The sequence below is a fragment of the Nothoprocta perdicaria genome, unplaced genomic scaffold, assembly GCF_003342845.1.
Source record: "Nothoprocta perdicaria isolate Ctin4 unplaced genomic scaffold, notPer1 scaffold_0, whole genome shotgun sequence".
NCBI lineage: Eukaryota > Metazoa > Chordata > Aves > Tinamiformes > Tinamidae > Nothoprocta > Nothoprocta perdicaria.
In genome coordinates this window covers 7,428,094-7,443,533 of record NW_020454092.1, presented here as the reverse complement: position 1 = coordinate 7,443,533, position 15,440 = coordinate 7,428,094, and the positions used below count along the sequence as shown (strand labels likewise).

Below are 15,440 nucleotides of genomic sequence, written 5' to 3'. Positions count from 1 at the left end.
GCAGTAGCCTAGTTTTAATTAAGCAATATATGACAAAACAAGTGCTGTTCTCCAARGAATTCATCAAAAGACATATTTTCTTAGTTGATGCATTTTGATATAGGACCAACTTATATGGAAAAATATTTTGAAAACATAACTTCTTTCCTACTCCTATGCAGGAGATACATCACCAGAAAAGCTAACATTTCAGAGCATACAAAACAGTTAACTCTTGAGCTGGAATTAGGTTTTTAGTAGGAGAGTTGCAGTGATTTCGAAAGCAAAACATTGGTGACTGCCAAATAAAGCCTTCCATAATGAAAATGCTGATACTTTTACAAAATAGTCTTATCGTCTTCATTAATTATTATTGTTTTCAGAGACTAGCTCTTATGGGAAAGGAGTCTTTATTATCACCAGTGATCACTGTTAGTAGTTTTGTTGGGCAGGTAATAAACTGATCAGTCTCTAGAGCCTGAACTGCTCTCTTACCTGATCTTAACAAAGAAGTGCAATTATGTTTAGTAGCTGAAATAAATGACGCAACTTTGACCCAAACTCACATTTTGTGCTTTACAGTAGACATTTACATGCGACGTGATGTTGGTCAGTCATGCATAAATTCTGCTTCCAAAGTCATTTCCCTTTAGCCAGCAGGCCTGATACTGAMCATGATTCATCCTTGTCTGAACTAATCATCATTGGTAACTCACCTGTTTTTGGGATTAGAGTATTGTTTATATTCTGTACTACGGCAACAAATAGAAAATACATTTTAGGTTTAGATTTCTCATGTATTAGGTGATATGCAGATTGGTAGTAAAGAAGCTAATCTGTTCCCAAATGAATCTGCAGTCTGTATGCCAGATAAGGCAGTAGATAAGGCTGGAAACAGAAGAATGGCAAGAAGAAATCGTCAGATACCTTTTTTTATTCCTTTCATAATGATAAATAGAGACCTTTAGTCTCCAGGGTTGCCCATCTGTCATCTTTTGCCACTGTATGCATTGATATATAATAGATAATATTTTTTAAACTCCATGGCCTCCTATTTGTACCTCTGGATTGTCCTTGAGGACTTTGGTTGCTTTACAGAGTCATTTGTGCATGTCCTTTGCTCTCTCTTTCTCAGGAGGAACAGCTTCCAGACAAAAGGGKTTTTTGGGATGCATCCGATCTCTGCATGTAAATGGGCAAAAGCTTGACCTTGAAGAGAGAGCTAAGATGACTTCTGGTGTTAAGCCTGGATGTCCAGGACATTGTAGCAGTTATGGTAACCTGTGCAATAATGGAGGAAAATGTGTGGAGAAATATAATGGTTATTCCTGTGACTGTACCAACTCAGCCTATGAAGGACCTTTCTGCAAAGAGGGTAGGAGCATCCTTCCATCCTAAATCCTTACTGGTTTCACCCACGTCAGCTTGGTGGTGTACCCTACTTCATAAGAATATGTTCTAATATCAGATTTACATTGAACACCATAAAGGATTTACCTAAAGTGAGCTAGAATTTCTCATCTTACTGACTTCAGTGATAACCTCAGAATTATGAACAGTACCAGTTGTACTACTTATTACTATTATCAGCTGTACCTCAGTGTGATTTCTGTGTTCAGTTGAATGTAACTTGGCCTAARTGTTATCTTTTGAGGCTAAAATTTCCCATGATGTGTTGATGAGCATGTTCTCACTGAACCTGTTTGCTCACTCTTAGGAGATATATCCATTAGACCGCAGTAARGAGCATGGCAAATAAAGAGCATCCAGCTTAGATAACGAGAGAGGAAGAAACTGCAGAAACCGTGCTGAATAACAACTAGGTGCAATGTGAGCATTTTAATTTCCACAGCTGCCCCTCACTTTGCAAATGCTCCAAGTTTGTTACTTGGGCCGCATCATCTGCTGGTGTAAATCGGCCTAGTTGTACTGCAGTCCATGGAACTATGCCCACTTACATGAGCTGAGGATTTGGCACCAATATCACAAGAGACATGTTGAGTAACTGCAGTGTGTTGTGTTAGGAGGTGGCCTTGCTGCTGCATGGATGGAGTTGCTTTATGGAGACAATACTTGCAATCAGCTTATAGCAGAAGACATCACCATGATTTACTGTGCCTCATATGAATAAAACTGCTGTTGTCACTTGCATGTATTTGTGGCCAGACCTTATTGTGCGCCCACGCAAGTGTGAGCTGTTGGGATCCAAACACGTGCAGATAGAAGTGTCTCTCTATTTGGAGCTACATTTCTCCCTTAGTAGCTGTCTTTTGGTCGCTGCATTGCTTTAATAACAGCTTTCTTAGAAGATGGGAAAGGACAAAATTATTGTTGACTTTAGTGTGGCGGGTAAGATGGAGAATATAGCCATACTTATCATATATATCAACTATTGGAAAGGGTGAAATAGTTTAAGCTGGAGACCTGTCTCCATACACCATGTTTCTCTGTGTCAGAGAAATCAACTGTAAGGAAGGACAATCCACTTGTCTGAAATAGGAAACAGTGATGCCAGGTGGGTTGGGGACATTCTGCCGTGTGCTGCTGAGGTTTGCACTTCTGAGGCAATCAGCTCATGCCCATGACTGCCTAAAAGACCTAAAAATGCTGTATCTAATCTTTTTTCCCCTTGGTTTCTGCATTATCCCCTTTCAGAGGTTTCTGCATTATTTGAAGCTGGTACTTCCATTACTTATCTTTTCCAAGAACCTTATCCTGTCACAAAAAATGCAAGTACTTCAAGTTCTGCCATTTATGCGGATGCTGTCATGTCCAAGGAAAACATTGCATTCAGCTTCCTCACAGCACATACTCCAAGTCTTCTGCTGTATGTCAACACCTACTTTCATGAATATTTGGCTGTGATTCTCTCCAAGAATGGTAAGTGCTTTGATTTGCCACCAAAGGGAGAGTAGTGTGACTGTTTTGGAGTTTTTTGTTTGTTTGCTTGCTTGTTATTTTGTGATAGAGTTCAGCATTAATTTCAATTTGGTCCTTTGTCTGCAACTTCATTAGCTTCGTGGTATTCGGTTCTTGCAAATGACCATCACTCTTTATCCCTTTATTTTGCATTGAGCACTCCACTTGCCTATTCAGTCTTTGAATAATCATGTTGTTCAGGCTTAAAATGTTCCTTGACTTTCATTTGGCAAAACTGGACAGTAGCAATTCCTTGCTATTTATTCTGTTCTGAAATCCATTARATCTCCAGGATAAGGAAATGAAAAATTCCATGAATTCCATGTACAAGAACATTTGATTCAGGGATATATTATAGGTTTATCTTTTCCATCCTCTCTTGGCATGTGTGTTGATTTTCATAGTGTTTTTCACGGATATGTGGCAATTACTGCTGAATATTAGGGCCACAAAATATTAGGTGTTCTACTGTCATTGACAAAATGTAAAATGTAAAGTGTAAATGTCTTTGCTATTTAAAGGTAAGTGAGATGAGTGTTTTCTCATGCTGAGAAACCACTCATGAGTGGTTTCTCAGCATGAAACCATGCTGAGATCTTAGGGGAGTGGATTCTGTGTTTTGTCAGTAAGACTTCACTCCTGAATTCATTTAGAAATCTCACTCTAGATAAACATTATTGTAGACAAATGGTGATGTTTGAATTATTCAAGATCTTTCAGGCATTGGAGCCCTGGAAGTGATGAGTAAGCATGTGAGTGAGTCGCTGGCATCCACGTCAGAATAATAGGAAGCTAATGCTATATGAATAAATATGTGCATTTGGCTGATTGACCAAGACCACCCTGAAGCACTGCAAATTTCAAAGTAGCTAAGGTTCCAAGTACCATCAAATAAAATTAGAGAAAAAAATTTTCATTCTCGGTATGGTCTCTCCAGCAGTTTATCTTCTGGCTATGGCATATAGTCAGCTTTTGGGCTGGCGTGGGACTAACATCTATCTAACATCTCCATCTCCACGTTGCTCTCGAGGTGGGTGACACATGTCTATGGTTTTGTCATATGAGACACCAGTATGGTGTCAGAAAGGTTAGTGATTCCTGAGGCAAAACCTTGGAGTTTGCTTCTCACTCACGCTGAGAACTCTTTATGTAACTTTAGCAATAGGAAAATAGCCTTAAAGTGAATGAAAATGTAATATCCAGTTAAATCACCTTTACTGCTGCCAGAGTCATGTAAAATGACCTTGTAAACATGAGTCAGTTGTCTTTATTGGTGAAATACAGCCATCAGCAAGCTGTAATTAGAAGATCTTGCTTCTGGAAGGAGAAGCGTTTGCAGTGGTGGGGGAAGGGGTCAGGATCAGGATGCTAGGGAGCTCTCATAGCACCTCAGCTAGAACATGTACWTTAAGATGAGTCAAATATTTCAGCGGCTGGATCATCTGCAGAGCTCCTCTTTGGCTCAGCTGGAATTAGGGACCTTTGGGAAGTAGCTGAAGCAGCTCTCAGCACACTCAGAATCAAGAGGCAAATTGCAATGGTGCTGTGGTGCTGTTYTCATCCTTGTACTTCTGTTTACCCATTTGTAAAAGGAGAATAACGTTAATTTAAAGGGTTGATGATATCAGGCTCCAAAATCCTGGACTATACAATGTAGTGCTGTATGAAAGTAATTGTTAAGGTAACTAACTGACCTTGGTTAACTCCTGGATGTCCCTTTCAGAGTTGCTCAGTGGATGTTTTTCTTTAGAGACAGTCAGTTATGCCTCTGCCTTTTGTTCCTCATGTAATCATTTTTAAATCTCATATCCTCTTATTTTAAGTCTTGTTAGAATTGAAGTTATTCCAATGAAAATAATGTTCAGATATGTTTCTATTTCTTCCTCCAAGAGGTTTATGCTTGCCATAAAATTACTGGACTATGAAAATAATGTCCTCTGTAGTATTAAAACTGAACATGATTCTGTCTCTGTTACTAGATCTTTTTCAAGGATATTTGCTAAGACTGACAGTGTATGGTAGAACCTAGACAGGTACCTGACTGATTCATTARATAAAGGTGAAGGTCCTAGTAAAATGGGCATGGGCATTTTCACTTGAGATTTAAGTAATAATATTCTTCATCATGGCCCTTTGCATTCATTAAAAAATAATATTGGAACAGTCTGTGTATACTTTAATGTTTTATACTCTAACCAAACTTTCCTAAGTATTGTCAAGGAACTACTTGCTGATCTTGTTATTTCCCCTGTACATGATGCATAAAATAACGAGGCAAATTCTTACTTAATAAAAGTGACAATGAAAAGAATGCTCTTGTTAATTCAGACTTTCCATATTAAATACTTAATATGAAAGAAGTGAAAATGTTTGAAAGGCCTTTTTGTATTTGAACTWTATTGCAAGGGGCTTATATGGAGATGAACATGATTAGGCAGCTATGGTCTAATCCAGAGAAGCATGAAATACTCCTTGCAAAATTGATTGGTTTCAGTAAAATTAATAAATAACCATGCTTTACCCCAAGGCATTTGAATGCACGCAGTCTGTAGAGGAGGTCAGGTCATTAGACGCTACAGGATGTGCTAAGACACTGGAATTATAGTAAAATGATTCATTTAGAGTTACCAAACAGATCTGTGTCAGGTCTGAGAACAGAATTAAAATGTCCTCAAACCAACTCRTGGCTTTATCCATTCATCGTGTTGTTGTCCACACAGTGTGCCAATGTGCTCCCCTAGTGCTGGGCACTTGGAGTCCATGTGCCTCATGAAGAAGGGAAATGCCAAGAGATGTGTGCGTATGTCCTTATAGAACCTAGCGTTCTGCATCTATAGAGGTGGCCTCCTCCTCTCATACTGCTGCGTATTCTGTAGTGTGTAACAGCAGATGTTTCTAGAAACAACTTCCGCCCAAAAGACTAGTCTGTAGCACAAGGTTGGTCTTAATTCTTGTCAATTAGCTCTTGTCCTGGCAGCTAATGGATGACTTTTCAAAAGTTTCTATTTTTAAAGATGACTTATGGATTCTTTGTGCCATTAGTTGCTAATTAGTTTTCTCAATCACACAGGTGCATTTCAAAATGATACATAATAACTTAGCATTGTCCTCTCCTCCTCCATTTTTTATATTACATTTATGTCATTTTTTTAATACATTGCTTTTCTTCATGTCCTTGGCCTTATCAGCTTTGCACTAGCTAGAGTAATTTAAAAGATAACTTTTTCTAACAGTTTTTCAAGGAATACATTTCCTGAAGCACCTGCATCATATTACACCGATACATTAATCAAATATTGAGAAATCTAGTTTGATGCCATTAATTAGCATGAAGAGTGAACCTATCACAGCGTATCAGATGACTCACTTTGTGATCTTTTCCCCTTGAGGGATGATTGGGTCATTGAATTATACTGTACCTACAGACAGCTCTATAGTGCAGCGGACAGTTCCTGTGGAGGTACCTCTCGTGTTGGTGCTACAGTGGTCGGTGCACAGTTAGTCACCTGAGAAGTCTACATGAAGCTGTCTCAGTGACATGTTACTATTGTCATCAGTGGGGATCCCACAAGGGACAATCCCAGTGCTGTCTTGAGACCAGCTCTGCCAGGAAGTTGGGACTTGCTTAGGGGAGAAGCGCCTGCCCACAGCCCCAGTGAGCCCWTATCTGAGGGAATAGCAGTACTGTAATCGTTGCCAGCACATTTTAATATCAGTGTATTAGAAGTTTCAAATTATACTGCTCACTACTAAGCTACAGAAAACGGGTCAACAGCTCAAGTTTGTTTTTGCATGTCATGCCACGCAATAAGTAATTCACACCATGGGAAGCAGCTGCCAAGAAAACAGAAATACTCTTTTCTTTCCTGGGGAAACTTTTTGGCTGTACATTTTTGGTAATTTGTGTGATTTTACAAAATAACCGGTAACTCAGTATTATAATTCACTTGATCTCTAAATAGAGTGATTGATGGGGGGAAGGGAAACCTTCTGAGACTGAAACTGTTAGTCACTCTCCTTTCTTGTTCTTCCTTCCCCCTGCAATAATCAAATACGGTATGAACTATATTGTTTTAAAAATATTTCTGCAAGCCTTTGATTCTCAATGTTGCTTGCTTTCTCTGTGGACACCATGTGATTTCTAATCTAGAAAAACAGCAGATAGCCAGCATCAAAGAAAAGAGATAGAATCTTGTGCTATCCTAGAGTGATTGAAAATTTATCTGGGTTTATTATCTGATCTCACAAGGAGCTAAACAATTTGAGCTGTTTTTTACTTTGTTTCTGTCCAGTACTTCTTACCATCACAGTGAGCTCTGTTATCAATTTCTTTGGGAAAGTAAAACTCTTGCATAGGAAAGATTAAAGATGGAGGAAAAAACACAGTCAAAAATAAAAGTACAAACGAAAACAGCTTGAGTAATTCTTATGTCGGATGTTTGTTATTCAGAATATAGTAATGAGAACTTGATCAATCCTACTGCTCTGCCCTATAAAATCTTAAAATCAGCTACTGTTTGAAATAAGTGGGTAAAGAAGACAAAAACTTCTTTAGTGGTGAGGTAAATGAGCACTCTGAGAGAGGAAAAAAAAAAAAGAGATGAAAATAGCAATGAGAAGTTGCTGGGTTTTTTTTTTTTCCTTTTTTAATAAATGAGTAATCAACTATAATCTCCTCCTGTCTCTTAAGTCAGAAGCAACCTTTCTGTTGAAAGCAAATTCTCTTGTTCCTSCCTTGCAATTGCGTCTCCAACCACTTTCTCAGCAAAAGCAGAACTGTTGGCATTCAGATGTGAAGGCGAAAACTAATAAACCCTTTGGGGAAATTAATCTTTTAGTTATGTTCATGCTGTACGCTCTGGGATTCCATGGGGCAAGGCTGAAATTGTTAGGGAAAGTGTCATTTACTGAAACAGCATGAAGTTTTGGTGGTGATTTTCAAATCTTCACTGGTTCTTAGGGCTTTATGCACTTGTGGGTTTTAGATATGAAGCACCTCTCACACTAAGTGCGTACCACAGGACATTGTACCACTGTGCAAGATGTATTTGGAAGGAGAGGCAGCCACAACATTCAGCCAAGGACTCTGGCAGAGCTCTCCAAAAGGAAAGAACTGAGAGATCTGTTTCATTAACTCAGTTCCTGGAAATATTTGCACTCACCAAGATCATTTTTGATTACTGAAGGGCCAAAATATACTCTGGAGACCCACAAGGGAAAAACAAGGGAATTTTAATTGGATTACACGGAGCAGGAATGGCAGTTCATAACTAATCTGTGTTCTGCATGCATGCAGGCTTGCTTTGAACTTGGTACCTAGCAGAAAACCCCAGCCCAATCTCTTTAGATAAACAGCTAGGAAGAAAACATATATTTCCTTTTGCTTCGAGGAGGAGCTTATTACCTGTAAAACCTAAGCACCTAGCTCACATCTTACGAATGAAAAGTCATTATTTTCTGGTGTGTTTTGAAGAGTTCAAAGGAGTCAAGGAGAAAGCTGGATGAGAGTACCCACAATCTTTTGTTTTTAAATGGAAACTGCAGGTGCATATGTGCCCTTCATCAATTTTGAAATGAGTTTCTTTTCTGAATGCATTTTTCCAAAGTTTTGGCAATGAGGATTGCGAATGGCTGATTCTTTTATTTGTAAACTTTGAATTATCTGTGCTGTGGATGTATAGAGTTGTGAACAGACAGAATTGCTAGCTCAGGTGTCCCCTGTAGCAGTGTAGGGCTTTTCGCACCTCACAGAGCCCAAGTTAACAAGCCTAGCAAGAACCAGCCTGGGTCCAAGCAAACCTGCCTCTGTCTTGTTTATTGTATTCCTGCTAGTGTGCTAATTTTTCTCCTATCAAATCCGTTATGCTCACTCTTCCACTGAATAAGTAAAAGATGACTTTATCCTTTTCCTAATAAAAATGGAATGATTTTCAGGATGTTTATGAATAAGATAAGAACTGTGAACCTATGCATTTGAAGGTAAATTAGTGCAAGTATTGTGGTTTTTTTTTTTTCTCTAGTCTGCTCAGATTACATTATTCCATGTTACTCTTGCTCAGACATAATGGTTTTTAGGCCAGCATGAAACAAGTCTTTGCTTGAGTAAGTATCTAGGCTGGAATAGGTATGGTTGAAAAGTGTTAATAGCCATGTGGAAACTTATGGCTGGGACCTCAGTGAGGGCAAGTTGCAGGGATTCCTTGGTGTTTTTCAGTAGAGGATCTCGGTCTTTTCTCCCTGTGAACTATTCTCACAAAGTTAGTGATAATGCATAATTTGGAAAGCTAGAGTGAGTCTTAGGAATATAATTTGTAGGATGATATGTTACCTTTCATTCATCGGGCAAAGAATAAAGACTCTTCCTGTCAGCTTGAGTGCTTAAATGAAAACTTCGATGTAAGATCAAAGCCTGACAAGGAGTTTTTTCTGTGTAAAAGACAAGTAAACGTAGGCCCTATTCAGTGTCTGTCCAAGAGAAAAGTAATTGCATTTAGTGTGTGTTTAAAGAAGGGAGCAGAGATCTGAACATCATATCCAGTAGTATCATGTAGATAGTTTTTGTTAATGAAAGACTTTAAAGTAATTTTTGAAATACCAAAGAATGTGTAGATTTCTAATAGATAATAGATGGAGGTTAAAAATCGGCAGAATAAGGCTCACTACTCAAAGGCAGATAATTTCAGGAAGTTTTAAATGAATCTGATGACCTTGCCCTTGTCTTCATCTTYACACTGAATTACCTTCAGTAAAAAAGAAATTCATATAGTATCAGTGTAYGAAGAAAATAGCAGCCAGTTCCCCCTCCACAAAGAAGTATCTAGGAATAGAGTGATAAAGATATCACTAACTAATAATAAATTATTGTCCTGCATGCTTGGGGTAGCCCTGTTCCCTATTCTAGGCTCAGCCACACGGCTATGGATATGGTCTGTCTCATTTAGAAAAATGTGCTCTTTGAGATCACTAGCATAACGTCAGTGTTACTTGCTCCTTGCCACTCATTGTTTGCATTGAGCTCTATGACTATGTTTTTCTAAGTCATCTTTTACATTTTTAAAGTTCTCTAGTTTTAGAACTAGATCCAGTTCCTTTTTAGCTGCTAGTCAGCCGGTTTTAAAGCCAGATGGCTGCTGGTAGATGCAAGACATCTTAAACACACCTGTCAGTCATGTAAGGGAACTAACTACCATTGCTGTTGTTTAAGTGACATTCTAAATCTGGTTGCAGGTACTACAAAGTGAATTAAGGTCTTGGGGCTCTAGATGGACTCTTTTTGATAGTTTCCTTTTTTTTTTTTCTTTTCCTTTTCCTTTTTTTTTTTTTTTTTTTTTTAAAGTTGAAGAAATACACTGTGAAACTGTGCTATTATATAGTCAGGCCTGATTCTGTTGCCTAAGACCTGAGTGCCTCAAGCTTTGAGTAGAAGACATTCAAGTAGGCAGCTTGTTTTCTTCATTGCCATAAGAAATGACACGAAGTTGGGAGATTGCTGGGCATTTTTTCTTTTTTTTTTTTTTACTACATAAAATAGTGTCATCTGAACAGACCCAATAGCTGAGCAATCATATCAATAAACATATTCAGCAGCTTTACTCTTCATTTTCTCTGGGCAAAAATGTGCAAGTACTTTTTTAGTTAAAAGCCACTGGCTGCTTAAGAGATAGGGCCTGTTATTTTGARTCACCAGCTGCACTTCCACCAAGCAATAAATTTACTGAGTAAATGTCCCTGAGGAGAAACTGCTAATTAAGGAGCAGGTTTCTTAGCCAGCTGTTTCTAACCAAGAAAGAGGTAGTTCATTTTTAAATATCTAGGCTGTAAAGTACTGTTGCACTGAAGCTGCAAAAGGTGCCAGGGAGGTAGTTTGTGGTAGAGATCACTGAAAACTGCCATCCGCTACTGCATGATTGGGAATAAGCAAACAACATTTCCACCTTAAAAGGAGCAAATTACTTTTCTAGAGTTATTTTTTTCTTTTCTTCTTCAGAACAGCAGTATCAATAGTTGTGCAAACATTCCCCATGGCTTGTTTAATCTGTGCCTTCCTTATTTTTTCCTTTTAGCAGCAGCACGGGTGAGTTTTATGGTTAGTATCTGATAATCTGCCAAGGGCAGCAGCCCGTGTGAGACAGCTACATGTTAGAGGATCAGTCAGTCCTCAACGCCGGTGTTTTTGGAGCWATGGGATGTGCAGGGGTTATCTGAGGTCCTTAGCCTAAGGAAATGTGTGAATGTTTCACACACACACTCTTTCATTTCTCTCAGATTGGCATTGTCAGCTGCCCTGATTTGGATGAGTTTTCCTGATGTTATGCAAGCATGGTAAAAGTTGTACTTCTTTGCATGTGCCACCCACACGTGCTCCCTGAACTACCTCAGCTTCTCTGAGGGGAGCAAGATGTCTTGCCAGCTGTTCCAGCTAAAGTCATTAAAAAGTGTTAYTGAAGTTGTTATAGATGTTAGATTTAATCTGGGCTCATTTAAAACCAGTTTCTATAAGCAAAGGTCTTGAAGAGATGCCTCAAACTCCAAGAATGTCGTTCCCTTCCTTGCCATTTGGTTCTTCAAAAAAAAAGAAAAAAAAATAATGTAGGACCTATAGTTCTGGTGACACATGTGACAAGAGCCTTGCTTGTGATTAATAGAGCAAATTCTTGAGATCCATTTCTCACTTCCTGCAGAACTGCTCCAGCCTTTATATCAAATACCCAGCACTGGGTAAGATCTTTCGAGCAGAGAAGCCTTTTTCTAAGACAGAAAACTCCCTGTAACTGCCCTATTTTGGGCATAGACCACAAAGCCATGAGGTGTTTTTGACACCTCTCTTGGCAGAGGCAAGAAAAAAATTACTCTCCTGTGGATGCGTTCCATCCGAAAAGGATCTGGACATATAATRTGTGATATTGTGGCCAAGATATTTTTTCCACACTGTGTAGTTAGGGAATATTTTTTCTTCAGAGCAAGTRCCTTGAAATCTCTAAACAGCATAACATCCTAATTATCACTAGAATTAAGAGCTGTCACTACRTCTTTTTTTTTGTCCTCAGTAAAAAGAATAAAATAATAATAATAAAAAAGGCAGTTTGAAAGCACAGGCCTAATCCTATAGCAGCTTCGAGGTTGGTTATACCCACAGTGATCGTTAGTGTACTAGCAAGTACTAACCTTGGTCTCTGCTGCTGGTAAAAGTACACCCTGGGAGTGTTTTGTTTCAGAAAATCATCCTTTACATAAGCACCAGCATGGGATGGCATAAACAGTGCTCTGTCTCCATTTCCCACAACTTCGCTCTGCGCAAGGGGAAACCCTGGGAATTCTATTAGAACACTTCTATAGCTGTTGCGTATCAGCAGAGAGTTGCCATTTAATCCTCCAGTCATGGGTGATATAACTGCAGGTTATGGATTAAAGACTGTGGGGCTTGTCACAAGCCTGCTTTGATAGGGATGGAAGTCTTGTTGCTCAGCATTAGGCTCCACGAGGACTTATCTCCTCCAGTAGTGGAGGAAGAKGTTGCCCTGTGCACGGTCACACTGCATGACAGTGCATGGACACACAGCGTGTCTCTGCACAGTGGCACCATATACCTGGTGTATCCCTACAGAATGTGACAGACGACTGCAATATTTGTGAATCTACTCTTACCTAGCACTGCTTGGGTAATAGCCCCAGAGAAAAATCCTCAGCCCACGTCTGAGAACRTGATACCTCCATCTCTCCTTGCTTCCTTCTCTTATGGGCTTAATAGAAATTGCCTCCGGCCATTGCACGTATATCAGAGAGGGAAGAGACCACAATAGGCAGTGCCTCGCTCAAGGGTTATGGCACTCCAGGTGTGCATGCTCACACGTGGGAAGCTGAAAAGAGGATGACAAGCATGACTGCAACAAGACTTCCAGAAATTACACTACTTATGATTACTGTGAATCCCCCTGTGAGGCAGAAATGATGCAAAAATTGGAGTAGATGTAGTTTATGCACAGATTTTTATTTGCAGTTAGCGACACTGGGAAGATGTGACAGTGAAAGTCAGTGAACTAGATAATCAAAATTCAGAGGCCCAAAAAAAMCCCTCTTAATAATAGTTTTAATTAATAATCCATTTATTTTCCCTATAAAGTGTTTCCATGTAACAAAATGGCTATGTAATCTGACAGACAAAGAAATGATTCTGTGCTCTGCCAAGAGGAAAAGGGTTGATACTGAATGCAAGCYAGAATCAGCACCCAACTAGACTGATATAAATTCCAAAGTAAATCTGGAATGATCTCATGTACTTCTGATTTGTATTAATGCAAATTTGATCCCAGGCAAAATGCCAGCTTGAATACAGTCTTTTTTTAAGAGCAGCCATCCAAAAAGAGTTGTCATTGGAATTCAAAAGCAATTTGATCAAATAAGATGCTATTGACTGTCCCATTTAATGATGTAAAGTAAAATTGTATCAATATAGCAAGTAAAATCAGTTCTTAATGAATGTCAGGAACCTCCTCTATTGTCTCCCCAAAAATAGAATGATGATTTCTTTTTTAAATTGTTTCTCTTCTGATGAAGTGAATGGATATATCCCTACATAGATTTGTCTTTTGCAGGATCTCTTGAACATCTATGTGCTGGTTACTGTTGATGACTGGGGTATAATAGTGCTATTTATATTTTATGGTGCATACATGTAGCATTTCAAAAGAGCCAACAGGTATTTGCACATATGAACTAAGCRGCTAGTATGAGATCAAAGACCAAATCTAGGCCCTGCTTCCTTGTTCGTGTTACCCCCTTGCTCTGCGTCAGACATGTGGGATTGTCACACCAGGCAGCCTGTAAAATACTGCTACTGGAACATGATTTTAATTTTTGGACCAAACTGTCCCATCATTTCTCACAGTAAGTCTCCACTTCTCATGYGTGGCCATCTAGACTTGTTTCATGTGGGTGAGGTAGCTCTTCCTTCCGCTTTATTTTTTCTTTTTTTTTTCTCTCTCTTTTGACTCTCTTCCTGTCATTATGTGCAAGTTTGAAAATATCCCATGATTTCTTGGAAGTCTTTTCTCATCTCGAGTCTTTCTAGAGTTTCTTCTTGATGAATGTTTTACTCAGTCCCAGAAAATGGGAATGTGCTTTCAATTTGGACCTTTAAGTAGATTGTTAGTGTTAACACTTCTTGTCCTGGTCAAGCAATGAAGGGAGCTTTGCATCGTGATTTAGAGTAACTGAATCAGGTCCTGTAATATCACACTGAATGATTTATAAGGTTTTACTGACCTTGATGCATTCAACAAATTACCATCTTACATTCATGACTGTTTATGAGCAAAAATGCCTTTTAACTKTTTTTTTTCTTTCCACTTGAAAACCTCACCTGATCCAGTAGACCTCTCCGTCAGCTAAAAAGCCTTCAATCTAGTAGATTGTTTTCATTTTCCCTCTTATCTGTGGAAGCACAGTCTCCATCCTGCAAGCTGGAGAGAGCCAGTGTTCTTCTGAGATGTATCGAATGTTGCAAAGGGCAGTTAAGAGTCTGAGCCACAAATACCCTGGCAAGGAAAGAGGAGAGTGGATGACCTTGCCTGGACTTTGCTCCAACCTGGGAGAACTGCTGATACCACTTCTAGCTCCATAGGGTGGCAAAATTCCCTCTCTGCAGCAAGTTTATGCATAGTTTTAAACTTTGTCAAGTGAATTTACAGTAACTTGAAGGACAGCTCCCTCTGATTTATCAGAGATTCCTGATAGGGGCTGCACTGTGACATGTATGACAAGTGTTATCTCTGCAGATGTTGAAAAAGAGTCCTAGAACTAAACCTGTGTGAAATCATCCCTCGGTGACAATCCTTCAGTCAGYCCTTATCACAGGTAGTGTTTGCCTGTAGCCATCTGCAAAAAATCTAGTGATGCTTGGACTGTTTTGAACTTGCTCCAGCAAAAGCACTGAACTGGAAAGAGATAGGATTTTTTTTTTATGGTGTTTTTCAGAACATGGAATAAATGAAGGACCCTCTGCTTAGAGTTTGTGGTTCTGTCAGCATTCATTTTCTCCTAAGAGCCTGTAACAAAGTAGCCCTAGGGAAGCTTTTTAGCTCTATAGTATCACAGCTACTCCAGATTATTTGGTTCCTGTTGTGTAAAAAGAGCCTCTAAATTCAGAGATTCTTTTCTGTCTCTGCTACTGAATTCCCAGAAAAGTAAATTTGAATGGATTTCGTATTTCCTTTAGTCATTTGTGAAGGGATTAAAATTAATATTGAATTCCTCAATTTCTTGTGGATCATTACAGTACTTAGGTACAGTATTCAGTTACAGTAAGACTGAAAAAGATGTTTGGTATTCTTTTTTATATGAGTCTTTACAAATAGGTTAAAAAAAACAAGGTTGCAATAATTTTTTGACATAATTTAAAGTGTATCTTCTCTTGTGTTTCATGTAAATGACAATGAACCTGGGCCTTTAAATGTTTTAATTGAAAAGATGTAATTTGTGTAGTTTCCACTGTTGTCTGCATTGCATGTTATGACTGGATGAAAACAAATGATAAAACCCACTAA

At 38.8% G+C, this 15,440-nt stretch overlaps 1 protein-coding gene across 2 annotated transcripts in view; it reads left to right on the top strand.

The window, feature by feature from the left end:
- The window catches only part of CNTNAP5 (contactin associated protein like 5), a 250,433-nt gene that overhangs the window by 214,955 nt on the left and 20,038 nt on the right, over nucleotides 1–15,440 (top strand). For both annotated transcript variants that reach the window (XM_026053914.1, XM_026053907.1), the window contains exons 18-19: nucleotides 1,115–1,354; nucleotides 2,635–2,859. In XM_026053914.1, coding sequence (XP_025909699.1) covers nucleotides 1,115–1,354; nucleotides 2,635–2,859 — 465 coding nt within the window. The remainder of the gene's footprint in view (nucleotides 1–1,114; nucleotides 1,355–2,634; nucleotides 2,860–15,440) is intronic.